The 22,520-nt window shown below is 44.4% G+C and overlaps 1 protein-coding gene across 5 annotated transcripts; it reads left to right on the forward strand.

The window, feature by feature from the left end:
• Positions 1-6,477: 6,477 nt before the first annotated feature.
• ZNF320 (zinc finger protein 320) lies at positions 6,478-20,704 on the forward strand. 5 transcript variants are annotated; one of them, XR_001882822.1, is made up of 5 exons: positions 6,488-6,652; positions 9,325-9,412; positions 11,703-11,829; positions 17,651-19,188; positions 20,196-20,704. XR_001882822.1 is itself a non-coding variant. In XM_017859344.1 (4 exons), exons 2-4 carry the CDS (start codon positions 9,398-9,400, stop codon positions 19,036-19,038), a joined length of 1,530 nt encoding a protein of 509 aa, XP_017714833.1. In that variant the 5' UTR covers positions 6,478-6,523; positions 9,325-9,397; the 3' UTR covers positions 19,039-19,359. The 5 variants fall into 5 exon arrangements, 4 of the variants coding, with proteins under 4 accessions (XP_017714833.1, XP_017714832.1, XP_017714831.1 ...); XM_017859344.1 differs by lacking the exon at positions 20,196-20,704 and having other exon boundaries at positions 6,478-6,523; positions 17,651-19,359; XM_017859343.1 differs by lacking the exon at positions 20,196-20,704 and having other exon boundaries at positions 6,488-6,662; positions 17,651-19,359.
• Positions 20,705-22,520: the final 1,816 nt, after the last annotated feature.

A 22,520-nucleotide genomic window follows, 5' to 3' on the forward strand; every position in this document is an offset into this window, starting at 1 on the left:
TGTGAGCAATAAAGCATTTTAATCACCTGGGTGCAGGTGGGCTGAGTCCGAAAAGAGAATCAGTGAAGAGAGATAGGGGTGGAGCCATTTTATAAGATTTGGGTAGGTAGTGGAAAATTATAATCAAAGGGGGTTTGTTCTCTGGCTGGCAGGGGGTGGGGGTCACAAGGTGCTCAGTGGAGGAGCTTTTGAGCCAGGGTGAGCCAGGAGAAGGAATTTCACAAGGTAATGTTACCAGTTAAGGCAGGAACAGGCCATTTTCACTTTTGTGGTGCAATGTCAACTGATAGGCATTTTTATGGGTATTGTGTTAAATCTAAATCACATTGGGTTATATAATTATTTAGCAATATTAATTTTTCAGAACTATCATGGGTTGTATCTCTATGTTTTAATTATTTTGATCAACTTTTTTTTTTTTTTTTTTGATACGGAGTCTCGCTCTATCGCCCAGGCTGGAGTGCAGTGGCGGGATCTCAGCTCACTGCAAGCTCCGCCTCCTGGGTTTACGCCATTCTCCTGCCTCAGCCTCCCGAGTAGCTGGGACTACAGGCGCCCGCCACCTTGCCCGGCTAGTTTTCGTATTTTTTAGTAGAGACGGGGTTTCACCGTGTTAGCCAGGATGGTCTCGATCTCCTGACCTCGTGATCCACCCGTCTCAGCCTCCCAAAGTGCTGGGATTACAGGCTTGAGCCACCGCACCCGGCCTTGATCAACATTTGTAGATTTCAAGGTACAAACCTTGGCTTTTTAGGTTTATTCGTATTTCTTTAAGTTCTCTAGCAAATGGAAGTGTTTAAATTGTTTTAAAAATTGCTTATTGTTAATGTATAGAAATTCAAGTAATTTTTGGCGCTGATACTGTATTGTGCAAATCCACTGAATTTATTTAGTAGTTCCAGTAATATTTTGGTTGACTCATTGTAATTTTCTACACAGAATATCATGTCATCTACAAACAAATATAAATTTCTTTCTTTCTGATTTTGATGAGTTTTATTTCTTTTGCTATGTAATTGCTCTGGCTAAGAGAGACAGTTTGTGTGTGTGTGTGTGTGTGTGTGTGTGTGTGTGTGTGTGTTTTGAGACCCAGTCTTGCTGTCGCCCAGGCTGGAGTGCAGTGGCACGATCTTGGGTCACTGCAAGCTCCACCTCCCAGGTTCACGTCATTCTCCTGCCTCAGCCTCCCGAGTAGCTGGGACTACAGGCGCCTGCCACCACACTGGGCTAATTTTTTGTTTTTTTAGTAGAGACGGGGTTTCACCGTGTTAGCCAGAGTGGGGCAGACAGTATTTATTGAATAGAAGGGGTGACAGCATTCTTGAATTATGTGAGATCCTATAGGAAAAGCATTCCATTTTCTGTGCTTGGTTATTTCCATTGTTGAGGTAGATTGCCTTCTCTATCTATTTTGTTTAGGATTTCTATGATGACTGGATGTTGAATTTTGTGAATTGCTTTTTCTCCATCTACTGAGGTGATGTGGTTTTCATCTTTCATTCTCTTCAAGTGGAATATCACATTGATTTGCTTGAGTATGTTGAACCATCCTTGCATCCCAGAAGTAAGTGGCACTTGCATATCTACAATCCTTTTATATATCCTTTTGAATACACTTTTCTAGTACAAGGGGTCTTCAAGAAGCTCATGGAAAAATACGTATTATGAGAAAATTGTGCATGAATTTCACACTTTTTGGACCAAAATAAACTGGTACAAAGCTGTTATAGCTTGTCTGAACAGGCTGTAGTTTGAGGCACTCAGGATAAGACATGAATTTGAAAAGAGACTCTATCAAAGCAATATCAATTCTTCTAAACTTGAAATAAGAAGAAACATCAAATTTACAGTGAGACCAGGTGCAGTGGCTCAGGCCTGTAATCCCAGATCTTTCAGAGGCTGAGACAGGTGGGTCACGTAAGCCCGGGTATTCAAGACCAGCCTGGGCAATGATGAAGCGAGATACTATCTCAAAAAAAAAGAATACTTGTGGGAAAATTTGGGTAGAGAAATAATATCTTTGATGCTTTATGAATAGGTTATAGGGACAATGCCCAAAAAAAAAAAAAACAGTTGGTAAATGGATAACTCATTTTGAATTGGGACAAGACAGTGTTGAAGGTGATGTAAGGAGCAGCAGGCAGACCATCCACATCAGTTTCACAGAAAAAAATACTCTTGTTCATGCCGCAATGAAGAGGACTAACAGCTAACAGCAGAAACAATAGAAGTTCGAGAACAGTCTGGTTAACATGGTGAAATCCTGTCTCTACTAAAAATATAAAAATTAGCTGGCATTGTAGCAGGACAAGCCGCAGACAAAACCTCTCAGACACCAAGATGTAGAAGGAAGGACTTTATTCAGCTGGGCGCATCGGCAAGCTGCCTCAAAATCCGAGCTCCCCGAGTACACAATTTCTGTCCTTTTTAAGGGCTCACAGCACTAAAGATTTCACATGAAAGTGTCGTGATTGGCCAGGCATGGTGGCTCACGTCTGTAATCCCAGCACTTTGGGAGGATGAGGCGAGTGGATCACAAGGTCAGGAGATCAAGACCATCCTGGCTAACACGGTGAAACCCTGTCTCTACTAAAACTACAAAAAATTAGCTGGGTGTGGCAGCGTGCACCTGTAGTCCCAGCTACTTGGGAAGCTGAGGCAGGAGAATGGCATGAACCTGGGAGGTGGAGCTTGCAGTGAGCCAAGATTGCGCCACTGCACTCCAGCCTGGGAGAGAGAGCAAAAAAAAAAAAAAAAAGAAAAGTGTTGTGATTGATTTGGCAAGCAGGGGGTACGTGATAGGGGCCGCATGCGCCAGTAGTCAGAGAGAAACGGAACCGGGCAGGGAGTTTCACAGTGTTCTTCTATACAATGTCAGCAGTCTATGAATAACATCGGTTTCTAAGTTATGAGTTGATTTTTAACTATTGGGTTTAGGCCAGGCAGGCCCAGGCCTGGTTTCGGGCCTGGCGCGGGGCTGCCTGTCTTTGGTTTTTACTTCCTTGTTTTTTTCTTAAAACAGGTACTGAGTATAAAACAATATACAACAATATGAGAGGGTCTCATGGAGTCTAGCTCTGTTGCCCGGGCTGGAGTGCAGTGGCCGGATCTCAGCTCACTGCAAGCTCCGCCTCCCAGGTTTACTCCATTCTCCTGCCTCTCCTGCCTCTCCTGCCTCAGCCTCCGGAGTAGCTGGGACTACAGGGACCCGCCACCTCCCCGCCTAGCTTTTCTACTTTTAGTAGAGACGAGGTTTCACCGTGTTAGCCAGGATGGTCTCGAACTCCTGACCTCGTGATCCGCCCGTCTCGGCCTCCCAAAGTGCTGGGATTACAGGCTGAGCCACCGCGCCCGGCCGATGGCGGCCGCTTCTAATCACAGCTCCATGGGAGGCTGAGGTCAGAGAATCCCCATGAACCCAGGGTCAGAAGTTGCAGTGAACCAAGGTGGCGCCATTGCACTCTAGCCAGGGCAGGAGCGGAACTTTGTCACACACACAAAAAAAGTCAAGCCCCTTCTCTTTCCTTTCTCCACCATCGTGGTGTGTACTTAACTCCGCTTCTCACCAGATCTTCTCACAACACTTCCAGGATTAAGCGATTCCTGGCCAAGAAACAAAAGCAAAATTGCTCCATTTCCCAGTGGTTTCAGATGAAAACTGGTAAGAAAATCAGGTACAACTCCAAAAGGAGACATTGGACAAGAACCAAGCTGTGTCTATTAGAAATTGCACATGAGATGGCACACATATTTATGCTGTCTGTCACAATCATGTTACCATATCAAGCTGAAAATGTCACCATTATCTGGAGAACTGGACACATTTTATTGGGAATACATTTTTTCTCTGTTATGAACGTGTTGGTTGGCTGGGTTCAGTAATAAATATGTAAGACTTTTCATTTAAAAAAAAGTCAAATGATGTAATTCCATGGAGTACCTTAATTTGTGTTTACTGTTATGGAAAATCTATATAAAGCAATATCAGTGTGTCAAAGCATTATGTCTGTCACAAGCTTGTGAAGGGAAAATAAAAATTAAGCCAAAGAGAAAAGTCAAGCTGGGAACTGCGACAGAGAAACCTGCCTCCCATTTTATTCCTAAACAAGATAGCTAGAATGAGTTTTTTAAAAGGTACATAGAGGCTGGGTGCGGTGGCTCATGCCTGTAATCCCGGCACTTTGGGAAGCGGAGGCCAGTGGATCACCTGAGGTCAGGAGTTCGAGACCAGCCTGACTAACATGGTGAGGCGGAGGTTGCAGTGAGCCAGGATCACGCCATTGCACTCCAGCTTGTGGACAAGAGCCAGACTTCCTCTCAAAAAAACCCAATGTTTGAAGACGATTTTACAGTCTTCATTATTCACACCTGATAGAACACTCAGGCAAGAACAACAAAGAAAACAGCCAAAATAGATTACAATTGGATGGGGGTGGTGGCTCCCCGGTAATCCCAGCACTTTGGGAAGCTAAGGTGGGAGGATTGTTTGAGTCCAGGAGTTCAAGGCTAGCCTGAGCATCATAGTCAGACCTTGCCTTTACAAAATATTAAAAAGTTAGCCGGGCCTGTTGGTGAGGGCCTGTGGCCCCAGCTAATTGGGAGGTGCGGCGGGAGGATTGCTTGAGCCCTAGAGGTCGATGAGGTGAGCAGTATTCCTGCCACTGCATTCCAGCCGGATGATATAACTAGGTCCTGTCTCCAGGAAAAAAAAAAATTCCAACTTGAAAATAAAATATACATTTTCTAATTAGAGAAGACACGTAAAGTGAATTTAATATTACAATACATTTAGAAATTATTGATGTGTTTTCAACGATGTTTATTGTACAGTTATTATATTGCAGGGAAGAAATGTAAAAAAAAAAAAAAAAAAAGGATTTGAGAATGAGGACTAAGCTCTGATTTTTTTTAACTTGCCCAAATTCCTATCTAAGGTGTCTGGGGAGTCATGCCCTACAAAGCATAAATACTCATCAGATGGGTTTTATTTAATCCTGTATATCCTGGCTTACTTTCCAGTCTGACTTTGGTGTAACATGTAACAAAGAAAGTCAAAATATTTTATCCCAAAACATGTTTCTTGTCATATTTTGAAATGGTCCTGCAAAGCTGTTCTTTGTGAGGGGTTCATGTGCATCTGTAAAGAATCTCTGTTAACACAGCTAGATCTTTTTCTTCTAGGCCTTCCCAATCCTAAAGAGAGTAAGTAAGAATCTAGCACCTTTTAAATGTCTGAATAGAAAACATTTGTCATCTGTTATCTGAGGGCAGCCAGCAGACTTCAAAAGATCCCTGTTCTCCACAGTCTTTTATCTTAACCTGAACGCTCCACCAATTGTCAATCAGAAAATGTTTCAATTTAAAGCCTGGAAGCTCTCGATTTGAGTTGTCTCGCCGATTTGAGTTGTCCCGCCTTTCTGAACCAAGCAATGTATTTCTTGAATGTATTTGACTGATGTCTAATGCCTCCCTAAAATGTCTAAGAACAAGCTTTTCCCCATGACCTTGGACACATGTTCTGAGGACCTCCTGAGGGCTGTGTCACAGGCCATGGTCATTCATTTTAGCTAAGGATACATCTCTTAAAATATTTTACAGAGTTTGACTCTTTTCCACGACAAGAATAACTCATTCCAAGTGCAACATGAAATAACACATGTAAGAAATAAGTGGACATTTTATATGCACTGTTACAATGTCAGTGCTTTTTTTTTTTGAAATCACTTTTTTTTCTTACTGAGGCGGAGGCAGGAGCTCTGGGGTAGAGAGTCTTACTTTGTCGCCCAGGCTGGCCTGGACCTCCGGGCTCAGCGGTCTTCCCGCCCCTGCTTCCTGAGTAGCTGGGACCTCAGCCTCTTGGCACCTCGCCCGCATCCCTGCTGTGTTTAAGCAGCAGGTGGTGACCTCACTCCTCCCTGGCCTGAGTCCTCCGCTCCGCACCCCAGGCGGTGGCCCTAGGGAAGTCTCAGGAGCTGAGCACAGGGTGGACTCTCCCACCCCAGTGAATGGAGAATTGAAAGGGAGAGGATTTCCCTTCTGTTCTGTGGGCCGTCAGCATGAAATTGGAGGTTTCAATCAGGCAAGGTTTTGTATTTCGCATTCTAGTTTGCATTCCTGCCCTAGACAACTTCCAGGCTTTGGACATAAATTGCTAAAATTAATTTCAATGGCAAGGAACTTTCCTGGATCCAATGACCGCCTCACGTTGACTTCTCAGGGAGGTACTATTTCCATGACTGCTGAGCTGCTCCAGCCTCACTGGAGGGTTTCGCCTCCAAAACCCGGAAAAAAGGCGCGGAGAGCGAGATGGAGAGAAGCTCAGGCCCCGCCCGCTTCTCGCCCCACGGACCCCTCCCAGCCTAGGCCTCTTCTCCAGCCAGGCCCCTGGTTTCTCTACCCTGCCCCGGCCTCGCTCAGGCCCCGCCCACCTCCTCGGGGGGCCGCCCAGGCCTGGCCTCTGTCCTGCGCTCATTGACACAGACCCGGAAGCGGATGGCGTGGACTGAAGGTCACGCCGCAGCGCGTGAGTTTCGTTCTGTTTTATGTGCGCTTCCCAGTTCTCTGGTGCTGCTATACCGGAGACGTTGGGTCCCCACAGACCTGGAAATTGCGACCCCTCTTTCTCAACCTAGAGCACACTTGAGACGTCCGGGTGAGAGTCCGTGAGTCCTTTCCTTTTGAGTTTAAAGTGGCCCTGAGGCAGGTCCTGTACTCGGTCTTTCTGCAGTGGGGTCGTGTAGACACCTCCTATCGCGGAATTTTCCTCTCAAAACCCTTCCTGACCCGTCCTCCCGCCTCGCGCTGTTTCAAGTCCTCACCCGCGAGCTGGATTCCCGCCCTGGGCGCCTCCCAGCGTCGCTGTCGTCGGCTTTAGGAGCGCAGCGCCTCAACCCCAGTTCCCGGGAGGCCCCGTCCTCTGCCTGGTCCTAAGATCCTGCAGACGCCACCCCTGTCCGAAGGCGCCATCGCCCCCCACCTCCCTTCTCGTGCCGGCCCTGTTGCTCCCCAGTTCCAACTCCCGGAAAACGAATATATGCAATCAAGAAAGCACTCCACAGCGGGGAGTGGGCCCGAGCCAGGCTCTCCAGGGCCCCGTTTACAAAGTTTTGTGGGGTCAAAGTATTTCTTTTGAGGTCCGTTTGAGCTACTCCTTATCTGGATAAAGGATTTGGCGCTTGGCCAACGAAATGCTGCGGTGAATTGGCCCGAGGCCAGAGCAGATGGGTGCCCTATGCAGATGGCGGGTGTGGCCACTCCTGGGCTCTTTCCTTTCTAACTGAGACTTGCTGGAAGCGGGAGGGCGGTGGGGAGAGCGGCCTTTGATCCTTTGTTACTCCGGTGGGAAGATGGGGTTTTTCGTTTTTGTCTAGTTTTGGTAAGTTCGCGTTACTTGGTCTTAGATTCGCTGCCCCCAGACCCAGGACCCAGGTGTTTCCTTTTTCTTCCTTTTTTTATTGGAGGTGGGTCTCACTCTGTTGCCCAGGCGGGAGAGCGGCGACATCCTGGGCTCAAGGGATCCTGTCACCGCAGCCTCCAGAGTAGCTGGGACCACAGTCACGCGCCACTACACCGTGTTAATTTTTGTGTACTTGATAGAGACGGGCTTTTGCCTTGTTACTCAGGCTGGTCTCCAACTCCAGGGCTCAAGCGATCCAGCTGTATCGCCCTTCCAAAGTGCTGGGACGACAGGCATGAGCCACCATGCCTGCCTTGTTTCTTAGTTTAAAAAATAAATAAAAATTAAAAAGGCCATGTGCAATGGCTCATACCTGTCATCCCAGCACTTTGGGAGGCCAAGGTGGGCAGATCAACTGAGGTCAGTGAATATGTCCCCACTCTGAGGATATCATAGCAAAATCTAAAGCAGGTCGTGTCAGTCCCTGGCAGGGAACCCTCCACCGGCTTCCTGAGTTCCCCAGGACAAAAGCCCAACTCCTCACTGTGGCTCCACGGCCCTGTGTCCAGGGCCCCTGCCAGTGTCCAGCCTCCTCCTGGGAGCTTGCCCGCATCTCCTGACTCCCTCTGCCCCGGTCATGTTTGCTTTTCTCTTTTCCCAAACATCAAAACCCTTCCTGTCTCAGGTCATTTTCCCTGCTCTTACTCTATGTCCCTAAATGATCACAGCCCTCTCCCTTTCTGCTCCTTCAGGTCTAGGCTCAGAGCTGTCTGCCATGCTCTCCCACCCCCATCTGAAGTTCCCTCTGCCCATCAGTCTCTATCGTGTTACTCAGGTTTTATTATCTCTTTATCACATCAGAAATACTTTTTTTTTCTTTTCTTTTTTTTTTCTTTTTTCTCCTCAAACAGTCTCACTGTCTTCCAGGCTGTGAGTGCAGTCTTGTGATCTTGGCTCACTGTGACCTCTGTCTCCTGGGTTCAAGTGATTCTTGTGCCTCAGCCTCCCAAGTAACTGAGATACAGGTGCCACCCACCACCACACCTAGCTTAATTTTTTGTATTTGTAGTATTTTATTTTATATTTTATTTTATTTTATTTTTATTTTTATTTTAGTCTTACTCTGTCACCCAGGCTGGAGTGTAGTGGCCTGATCTCAACCCATTGCAACCTCCACCTCCCAGGTTCAAGTGATCCTCCAACCTCAGCATCCCGAGTAGCTGGGATTACAGATGCCCATCAAGCCCAGCTACTTTTTGTATTTTTAATAAGAGACAGGGTTTCACCATGTTGGCCAGGCTGGTCTAGAACTCCTGACCTCAAATAATCCACCCACCTTGGCCTTCCAGAGTGCTAGCATTACAGGCATGAACCACCGCACCTGGCCCATTTTTTGTATTTTTAGTAGAGACAGGATTTCACCATGTTGGCCAGGCTGGTCTCGAACTCCTAAGCACAAGTGATCCTCTCACCTCAGCCTCCTAAGTAGCTGGAACCACAGACACACAGATGTGCACCACCATACCTGGCTAAGTTTTTGCATTTTTGGTAGAGATGGGGTTTCACCATGTTTCCCAGGCTAGTCACAAACTCCTGAGCTCAAGGGATCTACCCATCTTGGTCTCCCAGGGTGCTGGCATGACAGGCATGAGCCACCGCACCCAGCCTCTGCATGGGGTTTGCTGAGGGCTGGGTCTATGCCCTGAAGGGGAGCTCATTCCAGCCCAGCTCCCCGCTGCTGCAGCATGTGTGTGGGCTCCTCCAGGAGGCGAGCGGGAGTTTTTCTGTAGGACTTGATCGTCCCTGGGGCAGTGGGCAGCATCGGAGACCATATTTCCCAGGGTGGGGTCTCCTTTGTATGTGTGGTTGTGTTACAGGGACGGGGTGTGTTGATTCTGAGCAATAAACAGCATATTTTTAACATTCAGGATTGATTTCTAAAAACTCTTGGTATGTGAGGAAGAAACTCGGAAGAGGAAGAGGAAAGCAGAGGAGTCAGGGATGGCTCCTCCTCAGGTGAGATGATATTCTCGGTGGATTGTTCTGTCTCCTTCCTTTCAGAAACGCTGGGCCTTGGAGTTGGGAATCTTCTCTGAGTCTGAGGCGTCCTGCCTGACAGGTTTGCTCACACTCACCCGTGCCTTCCCTCAGTCCCTCTCATCTTGCTTAGATTTTATCTCTTGTGACCCAGTGACATGAACTTGGGAAGAGGCAGCACTGAACATGAGCCATGGATGGAGACGGGGTGAGGGTCCCATGGTGTGAGTGCTGTTGGGCAGCAGGGATTGTTCAGGGGCCACATCTGGATGCTCTGTCAGCTCTCTGTGGACCAGGATTAGAGCAGCTGCCAATGGAAGTCACCTATTAATGGGCACAAAGTACGTGGTAAATTCTAGAAAAGGAGACCAATAATGAGAAATCTTTTCTGCCTGACATTATAGTACATTTTTAGATAATTGAGTGAGTTACTGTGTTTCTGACTCAAAAAATTTTACTAATTAGAATGGAAAGTTCATACATAGATATGAATGATACAAGAATGATCCTATCATTATTTTAAGAATATGAAATCAATGTAAATAATAGCAGGAGGTTCATGAAACCATTCTTAGCACATTAAGCTCATGAAGACAGTGGTGTCACTGTGGAGAGGCTTGTGAAACAGGTGTTTGTGGTAAAAATGGTTACAGTGTTTCTCAAAAACTTAGCCAGGTATGGTGGTGCTTTTGTTTTTTATCCTAGAGGATAAAGCCATGTTCTTATTCCACCTATTATCTTTTTTTTTTTTTTTTTTTTTTGAAACGGAGTCTTGCTCTGTCACCCAGGCTGGAGTACAGTGGCATGATCTTGGCTTACTATACCCTCCGACTCACAGGTTCAAGCCATTCTCCATCCTCCAGGCCAGGCAGTTAAAAGGGTAATTGCTTCGTCTAGGATGAGGCATTTCCTGTTTCCTTCATCTGATGAGATTCCACCCACCACCAGCTACCAAAGTATCCTTTTCTAGCAAGATGAGATTCCTTTTCAGTTAAACAAAACTTGCTATTTTTTCTTTTTTTTTTTGAGACGGAGTCTGGCTTTGTCACCAGGCTGGAGTGCAATGGCACTATCTCAGCTCACTGTAATCTCTGCCTCCCAGGTTCAAATAATTCTCCTGCCTCCGCTTCCTGAGTAGCTGGGACTCCATGTGCATGCTACCACACCCAGCTAATTTTTGTATTTTTAGTAGAGATGGGGTTTCACCATGCTGGCCAGGCTGGTCTCAAATTCCTGACCTTGTGATCCACCTGCCTCGGCCTCCCAAAGTGTTGGGATTACAGGCATGAGCCACAGCACCTGGCAAAACTTGCTAAATTTTATATTTTTAAAACCTGTGTATGTGTATATGTATATATACACACATCCCCACACATATACACACACATTTATACATATGTACAAGCATGTATATATTTTGAAAATCTTTTATATTTTGAAAATTTGGGACAAATGACAATCCTTTGTATTAACATCTAATTTTTTTTGAGTCTCTGTAGGTTTTATTATTTTGTAAGCATTTACAAAATGGATTTTTGTGCTTTGACTAATTTTGTTTTCATGTATTTTATTTTATTTAGAGACAGGGTCTCGCTTTGTTGCCCAGGCTGGAGTGCCCTGGTATGATCGTAGCTCCCTGAAAACCTCCACCCTCAGGGTCAAGCCATCCTCTCACCTCAGCCTTCCAAGTAGTTGGGACCACAGGTGCCTGCCACCATGCCGACTAATTTTCTTTTTCCTTTTTTTTTTTTTTTTTTGAAATGGAGTTTCTGTTGCCCAGGCTGGAGTACAGTGATGCGATCTGGGATCACAGCAACCTCTGCCTCCCAGGATCAAGCGATTCTCCTGCCTCAGCCTCCCACGTAGCTGGGATTACAGGCATATGTCACTGCACCCAGCTGATCTTTGACTGTGGACATTGACATCTTTGAAGACATCACTCATGCTGTGTCTCATCTAGATACTGAGTGTCACTTGGTGTGTCCATAAAAGTTTCAAACATTTGTATAAAAGGAGCTTTGCTTTGATTTTTTATTCATTTCTTGTATTTTTTACAAACATAAGAAATTCACACTGAGAGAATGTTATGGCCTCCTCAAAAATTATAATCAAATACCACTGGGAAGACATCAGGTGGTGAAAAATCCCTCACTTGGATTTGTCAGAACATTCACTACAATTAAATCCACGCTTTCCCCTCTCTTCTCATTTCCTGTAGAGATAAGAACTCCTCCCATAGCCATTTCCTTAAAATGTGTTTTCCTTTCAGGGTCTACTGACATTCAGGGATGTGGCCATAGAATTCTCTCAGGAGGAGTGGAAATGCCTGGACGCTGCTCAGAGGACTCTATACAGAGACGTGATGTTGGAGAATTATAGGAACCTGGTCTCCCTGGGTGAGGAGAACTTCCCTCCTGGGGATGTGCCCTTGTGTGTCTTTGCATTTTCTCTGGGTTCTCTTGGGAGCCCCATTCTTGCTTGACTAAAATGGAAGCCGTATTGAGTTAGAAATGAAAAGCTTCATGATGTAGCATCTGGACTTTCACTGTTGCCTTTGTTTAAATGTTCTGCATTCTTCATGATACCTCAATGTGGGTTCCAGAACTAAAGTAGGGATAAAACCTTATGGCAAGCCGGGCGTGGTGGCTCACGCCTGTCATCCCATCACCTTGGGAGGCTGAGGTATGTGGATCACTTCATGTCAGGAGTTTGAGACCAGCCTGGCCAACTTGGAGAAACCCAATCTCTACCAAAAATACAAAAATTAGCCAGACGTTGTGGTGCATGCCTGTAATCTCAGCTCCTGGAAAGGCTGAGGAAAGAGAATCACCTGAACCCAGGAGGCCAAGGTTGCAGTGAGCCAAGAACACACCACTGCACTCCAGCCTGGATGACAGAGCAAGACTGTCTCAAAAAACAAAAACAAAACCTTATGGCCGACTTTAAAGATACCCAGTTCCCTGTTTGCTTCTCCTGTGCTTTCAATTCAGTAATTCTTGGAAGAGAGCTCGATGTCCACATATTACGTATTACAAGGCTCCCTCAGCATTCAGAAGGAGGCAGTCAGTGGAGCAATTAGTGAAATATTTTCCTACATCCATCTGTAATGTCTTGTTTCCTACAGAAATATAGGGCTGAGGCTCTAGAAAAGCTCCAGCACATCATGGTCCTTTCTTTTTATAAACAGGAGTCTCTTTCTGACCTGCTGTCTCCATTTGGAGCAAGGGAAAGAGCCCTGGACCGTGGAGAGTAAAGTGAAAATAGCAAAAAAAATCCAGCTGGGTGGGAATGTATTACAGGTGTAAAGGCAGGTAAGAGCTCAGATGGGCAGAGTGGAAGCTCCACCTTCCAATAGTGTGTGGGGAAACTCTTTGCAAGTGGGAGAATCCTGTGGGAAAAGGAAAGTTTCTATCCTGAGATCTCTGAAGGTACATCTTTCTTTGCCCCCACATATTCCTCTGCTCTTTCCTTATTTATTTCTTTTCTTTTCTTTCTTTCTTTATGACAGCGTCACTCTTTCGCCCAGGCTACAGTGCAGTGGAACGATCTTGGCTAACTGCAACCTCCACCTTTCGGGCTCAAAGGATTTTTGTGCGCCAGCTTTCTTGGAAGCTGGGACTGCAGTTGCTCACCACCATGCCCAGCTAATTTTTGTGTTTTTAGTAGAGAAGGGATTTCACCGTGTTGGTCAGGCTGGTCTCAAACCCCTGATCTCCAGTGATTCACCTGCCGCAGATTCCCAAAACTCTGAGATTATAGGCATGAGCTGCCATGCCCAACCACTGTTAATATTTTAAATAGTTTTGTCTTTTAGTTCTTAGTAAACATGTAAGTGGCTGAAGCATGATTCCAGGGTGAATATAACAACCACGTTACTGTCCATTCCTTTCAGTATGCAGAAGTGAAGTGTGTTGTATTGATATATGGGGAGAGGTTATTGTTGCAGGTATGTTAAACATCTTAGATTATAGCACAATAATGAAACTTAAAATTTCCATAACCTGGCCAGGTGCAGCGGCTGACACCTGTAATTCCAGCACTGGGATGCCAAGCTGGACAGATGACCTGAGGTCAGGAGTTCAGAACCAGCCTGGGTAGCATGGTGAAACTTCGTCTCTACTAAATTTACAAAAATTACCCAGGTGCAGTGGTGGGCAGCTGTAATCCCAGCTACTCAGGAGGCTCAGGCAGGAGACTCGCTTGAACCCGGGAGGTGGAGGTGGCAGTGAGTCGAGATCGCACCATTGCACTCCAGCCTAGGAGACAGAGCGAGACTCTGTGTCCAAAAAAAAAAAAAATCCATAACCTGCAAAAACTACTTCTTCTCCAGCAGAACTTTTTAAATTTATGTCAGAGTTACTTTTGTGTATGTTGCATTTCTGTTAACATATATGCACAGTGGCTTTTCATTTTAAATAATATGAAAAAGTTTACTTATGAAGAAAAGGTACACGTACGCAAGTTTCTGTATCTGTCCTTTTATTAATTAATTAATTTATGTATTTATGAGACAGAGGTTTGCTCTTGTCATCTAGGCTGAAGTGCAATGCTGCAGTCTCGGCTTATCACAACCTCCACCTGGGGTCAACCGATTCTCCTGCCTCAGCCTCCTGAGTAGCTGGGATTACAGGCACGCGCCACCACACCCAGCTAATTTTGTATTTTCAGTAGAGACAGGGTTTCTCCTTGTTGGCCAGGCTGGTCTCAAACTCTTGACCCCAGGTCATCTGCCTGACTTGTCCTCCCAAAGTGCTGGGATTATAGGCGTGAACCGCCATGCTTGGCCTACCTGTTTTTTTATTTACCTTTACTGGAGAGCTTTATATATGTTTGTGGGCTAGAGTTACTCTTTAGCCTTCTGTCATTTATTTTTTGTTGTTGTTGAGACACAGTCTCAGTCTGTCACCCAGGCTAAAGTGCAGTGCTGTGATCTTGGGTCACTGCAACCTCCACTTCCCAGGTTCAAGCGATTCTCCTGCCTCAGCCTCCCAAGTAGCTGGGACTATAGGCGAGTGCCAACATGCCAGGCTAATTTTTTTTTTTTTTTTTTTAGCAGAGATGGGGTTTCACCTTGTTAGCTGAGATGGTCTTGATCTCCTGACCTCATGAATCTCGCACCTCACCCTCCCAAAATGCTGGGATTACCATGCCCTACCTGTCTCAAGGTTTTTAAAACATGTTAGTGCTATTAGATGGCTTCAAGTATTGCAAGATTTATAGTACAGACCCTAAACTTCCTTTGTTTAATCAGATTTGTCAGCCTTCGGTGATATTGATGAGATGCTCCTGTTCCTGTCTCTGTCATTTCACTGTCCTGTTAGAAATAATTTAGACTGGCTGACCATGGTGGCTCACGCCTCTAATCCTAGCACTTTCGAAGACCAAGGTGGGGAGATTGCTTGAGGTCAGGAGTTTGAGACCAGTCTGGCCAACATGGTGAAATGTCGAATGTACTAAATGCCAAAAATGGGCCAGGCACCCTGACTCACACCTAAAATCCCAGCACTTTGGGAGGCTGAGACGGGTTAATCACTTGAGGTCAGTAGTTCGAGACAAGCCTGGCCAATATGGTGAAACCCCATCTCCACTAAAACTACAAAAATCAGCTGTGCATGGTGACATGCACCTATAATCCCAGCTACTTGGGAGACTGAGGCAGGAGAATCACCTCAGCCCGTGAGGTGGAGGTTGCAGTGAGCCGAGATCATGCCACTGCACTCCAGCCCGAGCGACCGAGTGAGACTCTGGGCTGAGGAGGGAGAATCACTTGAGGCAGGAGAATCGTGCCACTACACTCCAGCCTGGGTGACAGAGAAACTCCATCTGAAAAACAAATGAAAAAGGAAGTAGCTTAAACTGGGAGGCTTAAGATAGAGACATTTATTTCTCATGAATTTGGAAAGTGGGAAATCCAAGAGCAAGATGCCAGCCAAATTGGTTCTTGGTGGGAGCCTTCTTCATGGTTTAGCCCAGCCATGTTCCTGCTGTGTCCTAATATGGTGGAAAGAGGAACAGGCAATGAGCTCTTTAATGTCTCTTTATAAATGCACTGGTCCTATTCACGTGTAGTCAACACCCATGACTCAATCCTCTCAGGGTCTGCATCTGCAGGAATATCCTATTAGAGAATACCAAATCTACCGAAGCTTATTTTAGAAGTGGTTATTTATCTTATTTTATTTTTTTGAGACGGAATCTCGTCTTGTTGCCCAGGCTAGAGTGCAGTGGCATGGTCTTGGCTCACTGCAACCTCAACCTCCCGGGTTCAAATGATTCCTGCCTCAGACTCCCAAATAGCTGGGATTACAGGCATCTGCCACCACACCCAGCTAATTTTTTTTTTTTTTTTTTTTTTTTTGTATTTTTAGTAGAGATGGGGTTTCACCATTTGTTCCAGGCTGGTCTTGAACTTATGATCTCATGATCCACCCAACTCAGCCTATCAAAGTGCTGGGATTACAGGTATGTGCCACTGTGGCCGGCTGTTAGTCAGTGCTTATTCCTTATAATGCTATGTATTTTCTTCACTTCGTACTTCAGAAGGTAGTGATCTTAACACGTATTTCAGGTCTTATGTTGTGTACTGGTGGTAACTACAAGTTTTGGCTTTTTTCTTAAGAGGGAATTGTTTAGAATTCTGTAGGCAGTATAAATTGACTTATTATTTTCTCTCTTGTTTTATCATGGGTTGCAATATTTTATTGATTTTTATGAGTTTTCGGTGTGTGGTATGCAATATAACTGACACATTCCCTTCGTTAATGTCACAAAGTGCCACTGGGCACAGTGGCTTATGCCTGTAATCCCTAGGACTTCGGGAGGCCAAGATGTGTGGATCACCTGAGGTCAGGAGTTAGAGACTAGCCTGGCCAACGTGGTGAAACCCCATCTCTGTTAAAAGTACAAAAATTAGCTGGGCATAGTGGCGCGTGCCTGTAATCCCAGGTGCTCGGGAGGCTGAGGCAAGAGACTTGCTTGAACCCAGGAGGCAGAGGTTGCAGTGAACCAAGATTATGCCATTGCACTCCAGCCTGGGTGACAGAGTAAGACTCCATATCAAAAAAATAAAATACAAAATGTTTTAAAAAAGTCACAGCATGCCTGTTCCACATGGATATAGGTAATTTTGTAACAGTTATTCAGAAAGATATGGTATTAAAATTTTCTTTCTTTTTTTTTTTTTTTGAGACAGAATCTCACTCTGTCTCTCAAGGTGGAGTGCAGTGGTGCGATCTCAGCTCACCACAATCTTTGCCTCCCAAGTTCAAGTGATTTTCCTGCCCATCCTTTCAACTAGCTGGGATTACAGCCGCCAGTGACCACGCCCAGTTACATTTTGTATTTTTAGTAGCCACGTTGGCCAGGCTGGTCGAACTCCTAACCTGAGGTGATCCGCCTGCCTCGGCCTCCCAGAGTACTGGGATTACAGGTGTGAGCCACCACCCCCTGCCTTTTTTTATTTTCTGAGACGGAGTCTCACTTTGTCACCCAGGCTGGAGTGCTGTGGTGCGATGTTGGCTCACTGCAGCCTTTGCATCTTCCCCCTGCCTTTTTTTATTTTCTGAGACGGAGTCTCACTTTGTCACCCAGGCTGGAGTGCTGTGGTGCGATGTTGGCTCACTGCAGCCTTTGCATCTTGGTTTAAATTGATTCTTGTGCCTCAACCTCCTGAGTAGCTGGGATGACAGGGTGGGCCACCACACCTGGCTAATTTTTGTAATCTTCTCAGTGCTATGATTGTTTGATAATATAGAATTTCCATTGATTTTGATTATCCTTACAAGAGCTTGTTGTGGATTATTTACCGATATAGTATATTGTTTGGTTTTTTAGCATTTATTTGTATATACTAAATATACTGTATATATGAAGAGTGTATATTTTTCTCTTCATTGATGTGACAGTGATATGTTTTTTGCACAATGTGATACACTTTAGGGTCACAGTGGAAAAATACTCCTTACTTTAGGCTTACACATGTTTGTGCCCTCTCAGTGTTTTGTCATGATATTGGAAATAAGCTTCTGTAAAAATGATTTGAACTACATGTAATCGGTCTTTATTTATTAAAGAATCTACTCATTTTGTGTTCCTAAACTTTGAAGCTCATGTTTGGGAAGTTTAAATAAGTATTTTTGTGTGTGTGATATTTACACATTTCAGTATTATATACCATCTGTACTTAATTGGAAACCTATTGGTGTTTATATTTTGTAGATATCTCTTCCAAATGCATGAGGAATACATTGTTGTCAACAGGGCAAGGCAATACAGAGGTGTTCCACACAGGGACATTGCAAAGACAAGCAAGATATCACATTGGAGCATTGTGCTCCCGGGAAATTGAGAAAGACATTCATGACTTTGTGTTTCAGTGGCGAGAAGATGAAACAAATGATCATGAAGCACCCATGACAGAAATAAAAAAGTTGACAGGTAGTACAGACCGATATGATCAAAGGCTTGCTGGAACCAAGCCTGTTAAAGATCAGCTTGGATCAAGCTTTCATTTGCATCTGCGAAGACATAGGAGAATTCATACTGGACAGAAACCTTACAAATGTGAAGAATGTGAGAAAGTTTTCAGTTGCAAATCACATCTTAAAATACACAGGAGAATTCATACTAGAGAGAAACTATACAAATGTAAGGTTTGTGACAAGACTTTTAAGCATGATTCACACCTGGCACAACATACTAGAATTCATAGGGGAGACAAACATTACACATGTAATGAATGTGGCAAGGTTTTTGATCAAAAAGCAACCCTTGCATGTCATCATAGAAGTCATACTGGAGAGAAACCTTACAAGTGTAATGAGTGTGGCAAGACCTTCAGTCAGACGTCACACCTTGTATACCATCATAGACTGCATACTGGAGAGAAACCTTACAAGTGCAATGAGTGTGGCAAGACCTTTGCTCGAAATTCAGTCCTTGTAATTCATAAGGCAGTTCATACTGCAGAGAAACCTTATAAGTGTAATGAATGTGGTAAGGTTTTTAAGCAACGAGCAACGCTTGCAGGACATCGTAGAGTTCATACAGGAGAGAAACCTTACAGATGTGAAGACTGTGACAAAGTTTTCAGTCGCAAATCACATCTTGAAAGACATAGGAGGATTCATACTGGAGAGAAACCATACAAATGTAAGGTTTGTGACAAGGCTTTCCGGAGTGATTCACGCCTTGCAGAACATCAGAGAGTTCATACTGGAGAGAGACCTTACACATGTAATGAATGTGGGAAGGTTTTTAGTACAAAAGCATACCTTGCATGTCATCAAAAACTGCATACTGGAGAGAAACTTTACAAATGTGAAGAATGTGACAAAGTTTACATTCGCAAATCACACCTTGAAAGACATAGGAGGATTCATACTGGAGAGAAACCTCACAAGTGTGATGAGTGTGGCAAAGCCTTTAATTCACCTTCACACCTCATTAGGCATCAGAGAATCCATACTGGACAGAAATCTTACAAATGTCGTCAGTGTGGCAAGGTCTTCAGTCTGAGGTCACTCCTTGCAGAACATCAGAAAATTCCTTTTGGAGGCAATTGTTTCAAATGCAATGAGTACAGCAAACCATCAAACATTAATTGACTTTAGAGTCAAATCAGCCTTGACCTGAGTTTGAGTTGACTTAACATTGAGTTCAAGCATTACCTGACATTAAAGTGTTTATGTTAAGAGAATTGGGCCAGGCACAGTGGCTCACACCTGTAATCCCAGCACTTTGAGGGACCAAAACAGGTAGGTCACTTGAGGTCATGAATTTGAGACCAACCTGGCCAACAGATGGGAGCCACTTTTCCCAGCCTGAATGTTCTTTTATCTATTCTTTTAAGACGGAGTCTTGCTCTGTTGCCCATGTTGGAGTACAGTGATGTGATCTCGGCTCACTGCAACCTCCACCTCCCAGGTTCATGCGATGCTCCTGCCTCAGTTTCCCAAGTAGCTGGGACTACAGGCTCCCGCCACCATGCCTGGGTAGTTTTTTGTATTTTTAGTAGAGATGGGGTTTCACCATGTTAGCTAGGATGGTCTCGATCTTCTGACCTTATGATCTGCCCGCCTCCACCTACCAAAGTGCTGAGATTACAGGTGTGAGCCACTGTGCCTGGCCTGTTTTTTGTTTCTTTAACAAAAATTTGTAGAAAGTATTATGTTGAATCTAAATCACATTTGGTTATATAATCATTTAGCAATATTATTCTATTCAATATGGCTTGTATCTCTATTTATACATGTTTTTAATCATTTTGATCAATGTTTGTAGATTTCAAGGTAGAAATTTCTCACCTTTTTATGTTTATTCCTAAGTATTTCTTACTTTAAGTTCTTTAGCAATTGAAAGTGTTTTTTAGTTTTCTTTTAAAATTGTTTATTGTTAATGTATGGAGATTCAACTAGTTTTTGCTGCTGTTATTCTGTTCTGCAAATCCACTGCGTATGTTTATTAGTTCCAGTTGCATTTTGGTTGACTCTGTGATTTTCTACACAGAAGATCATGTCATCTACAAACTATTATAATTTTACTTCTTTCTGATTTGGATGAGTTTGATTTCTTTTGCTATTTAATTGCTCTGGCTAGGACAGCCAGTACTGATTGAATAGAAGGGGTGAGAGCATTCTTGCATCATATGAGATCCTACAGGAAAAGCATTACATGTTCCCTGATTGGTTATTTCCACTATGGTTGTTCATGCATGGTCTTTCTATTGTTGAGGTAAATGTTCTTCTGTATCTATTTTGTTTAGGATTTCCATGATGACTGGATGTTGAATTTTGTGAAACGCTTTTCTCCGTCTACTGAGATGATGTGATGTTCATCTTTCATTCTGTTCAAGTGGAATATCACATTGATTTGCCTGAATATGTTGAACCATCCTTGCATCTCAGAAATAAGTGGCACTTGAATATCTACAATCCTTTTTATATCCTCTTGAATACAGTTTGCTAGTACAAGGGGTCTTCAGGAAGTTCATGGAAAAATACATATTATGAGAAAATTGTGCGTGAGGTCACATATTTTGCACCAAAATAAACTGGTACAAATCTGTTGTCACATGTCTGAGCAGGCTGTAGTTTGAGGAACTCACATGGGTAACACATGAGTTTGAAAAGAGACTCATTCAAAGCAATGTAAATTCTGCTAAAGTTTAAACAAGAAATACCAAATTTACAATGAGACCAGATGCAGTGGCTCAGGCCTGTCATACCAGCACTTTCAGAGGCCAAGACAGGTGGGTCACGTGAGCCCCTGGTACTCAAGACCAGCCTGGACAGAATGGTGAAACCCCCTTCTCTACAAAAAATACATGAATTAGCTGGGCATGGTGGGACATGCCTGCTGTTTCAGCTTCTGTGGAGACTGCAGTGGGAGGATGGCTTGAGCCTGGGAGGTCGAGGCTGCAGGGAGCCATGATCATGCCACTGTACTCCAACGTGGATGACAGAGACAGATAGTGTATCAAAAAATGAATTTGGTAAAGTTTGAGTAGAGGGACAATGAAATCATTGATGCTTTATGAAAGATTATGGGCTGGGCGCGGTGGCTCAAGCCTGTAATCCCAGCACTTTGGGAGGCCGAGACGGGTGGATCACAAGGTCAGGAGATCGAGACCATCCTGGCTAACACAGTGAAACCCCGTCTCTACTAAAAAAATACAAAAAAAAAAACTAGCCGGGAGAGGTGGCGGGCGCCTATAGTCCCAGCTACTCGGGAGGCTGAGGCAGGAGAATGGCGTGAACCCGAAAGGCGGAGCTTGCAGTGAGCTGAGATCTGGCCACTGCACTCCAGTTTGGGCGACAGAGCCAGACTCCGTCTCAAAAAAAAAAAAAAAAAAAAGATTATGGGGACGATGCCCGAAAGAAATCACCGGTTTGTAAGTGGATAAGTCTTTTTAAGTTGGGAAAAGACAATGTTGAAAGTGATGCACAGGCCAGGCGTGGTGGCTCACGCCTGTAATCCCAGCACTTTGGGAGGCTGAGGCAGGCTGATCATGAGGTCAGGAGATCGAGACCATCCTGTTAACATGGTGAAACCCTGTCTCTACTAAAAATACAAAAACTTAGCCAGGTATGGTGGTGGGCTCCTGTAGTCCCAGCTACTACTCGGGAGGCTGAGGTAGGAGAATAGCGTGAACCTGGGAGGCGGAGCTTGCAGTGAGTTGAGATTGCACCACTGCACTCCAGCCTGGGCGACAGAGCAAGACTCCATCTCAAAAAAAAAAAAAAGAGAAAGTGATGCACAGAGTGGCAGACAGACCATCCACATCAGTTTTGTAGGTACAACTGTCAAAGAAGACACTGGAGAAGAGCCAAGCTGGGTCTATAAGGAATTGCACATGAGATGGCACACATATTTATGGTGTCTGAGGATCCAATCATGTTACCATATCAAGCTGGAAATGTCACCACTATCTAGAGAGTTGGACGTGTTTTATTGAGAATGAATTTTTCTCTCTGGATCTGTTATGAACACCTTGGTTGGATGGGGTTCAGTAATAAATATGTGAGACTTTTCATTTTAAAAAAGTGAAATTACTTAATTCTGTATTTTAAATTCTGTTTTGTTTTTTTGAGATGGACTCTTCTGAAAATTTTCTCATCTTCTCTAACCCAGTTCATGACAGACCCTTGGACTTTACTGTTATGGAAAAATCTGTATAAAACAGTATCAGTGTGTCAAAGCATTATGGCTGTCACAAGCTTGTGAAAGGAAAATCAAAATGAAGCCAAAGAGAAAAGTCAATCTGGGAACTGCATCAGACAAACCTACCTTCCATTTTATTCCTAAACAAGATAGCTACAAATATTATTTTTAAAAGCTACATATGCCTCTCCCAAACTGGAAGCCTCAAGATCTCCACCCTAAAATAGTTCTGTTGAATTTCACCCTAGCAATGTAAACTAATAGCTTATCTTTCCAGGTGTGGGACAGAACCCATCCCTCTGCACAGCTGAGACAAATGCCTATCTGATTGCTTCCACTGCCCTGTAGTGTGTGTAAAAATGCAGGGTCACTGAGCCAGTCTAAGGCATAAGTGACTATTTCTCCTCCCCCCTCACATATAAATTGT

Source organism: Rhinopithecus bieti, unplaced genomic scaffold (genome assembly GCF_001698545.2).
Source record: "Rhinopithecus bieti isolate Rb0 unplaced genomic scaffold, ASM169854v2 scaffold_50799, whole genome shotgun sequence".
Lineage (NCBI taxonomy): Eukaryota > Metazoa > Chordata > Mammalia > Primates > Cercopithecidae > Rhinopithecus > Rhinopithecus bieti.

Excerpts from the sequence above, each read along its gene's own strand:
- ZNF320 (XM_017859344.1), top strand. Across the intron at positions 11,830-17,650 it reads TAGGAACCTGGTCTCCCTGG|ATATCTCTTCCAAATGCATG; the intron begins GTGAGGAGAACT and ends TATATTTTGTAG.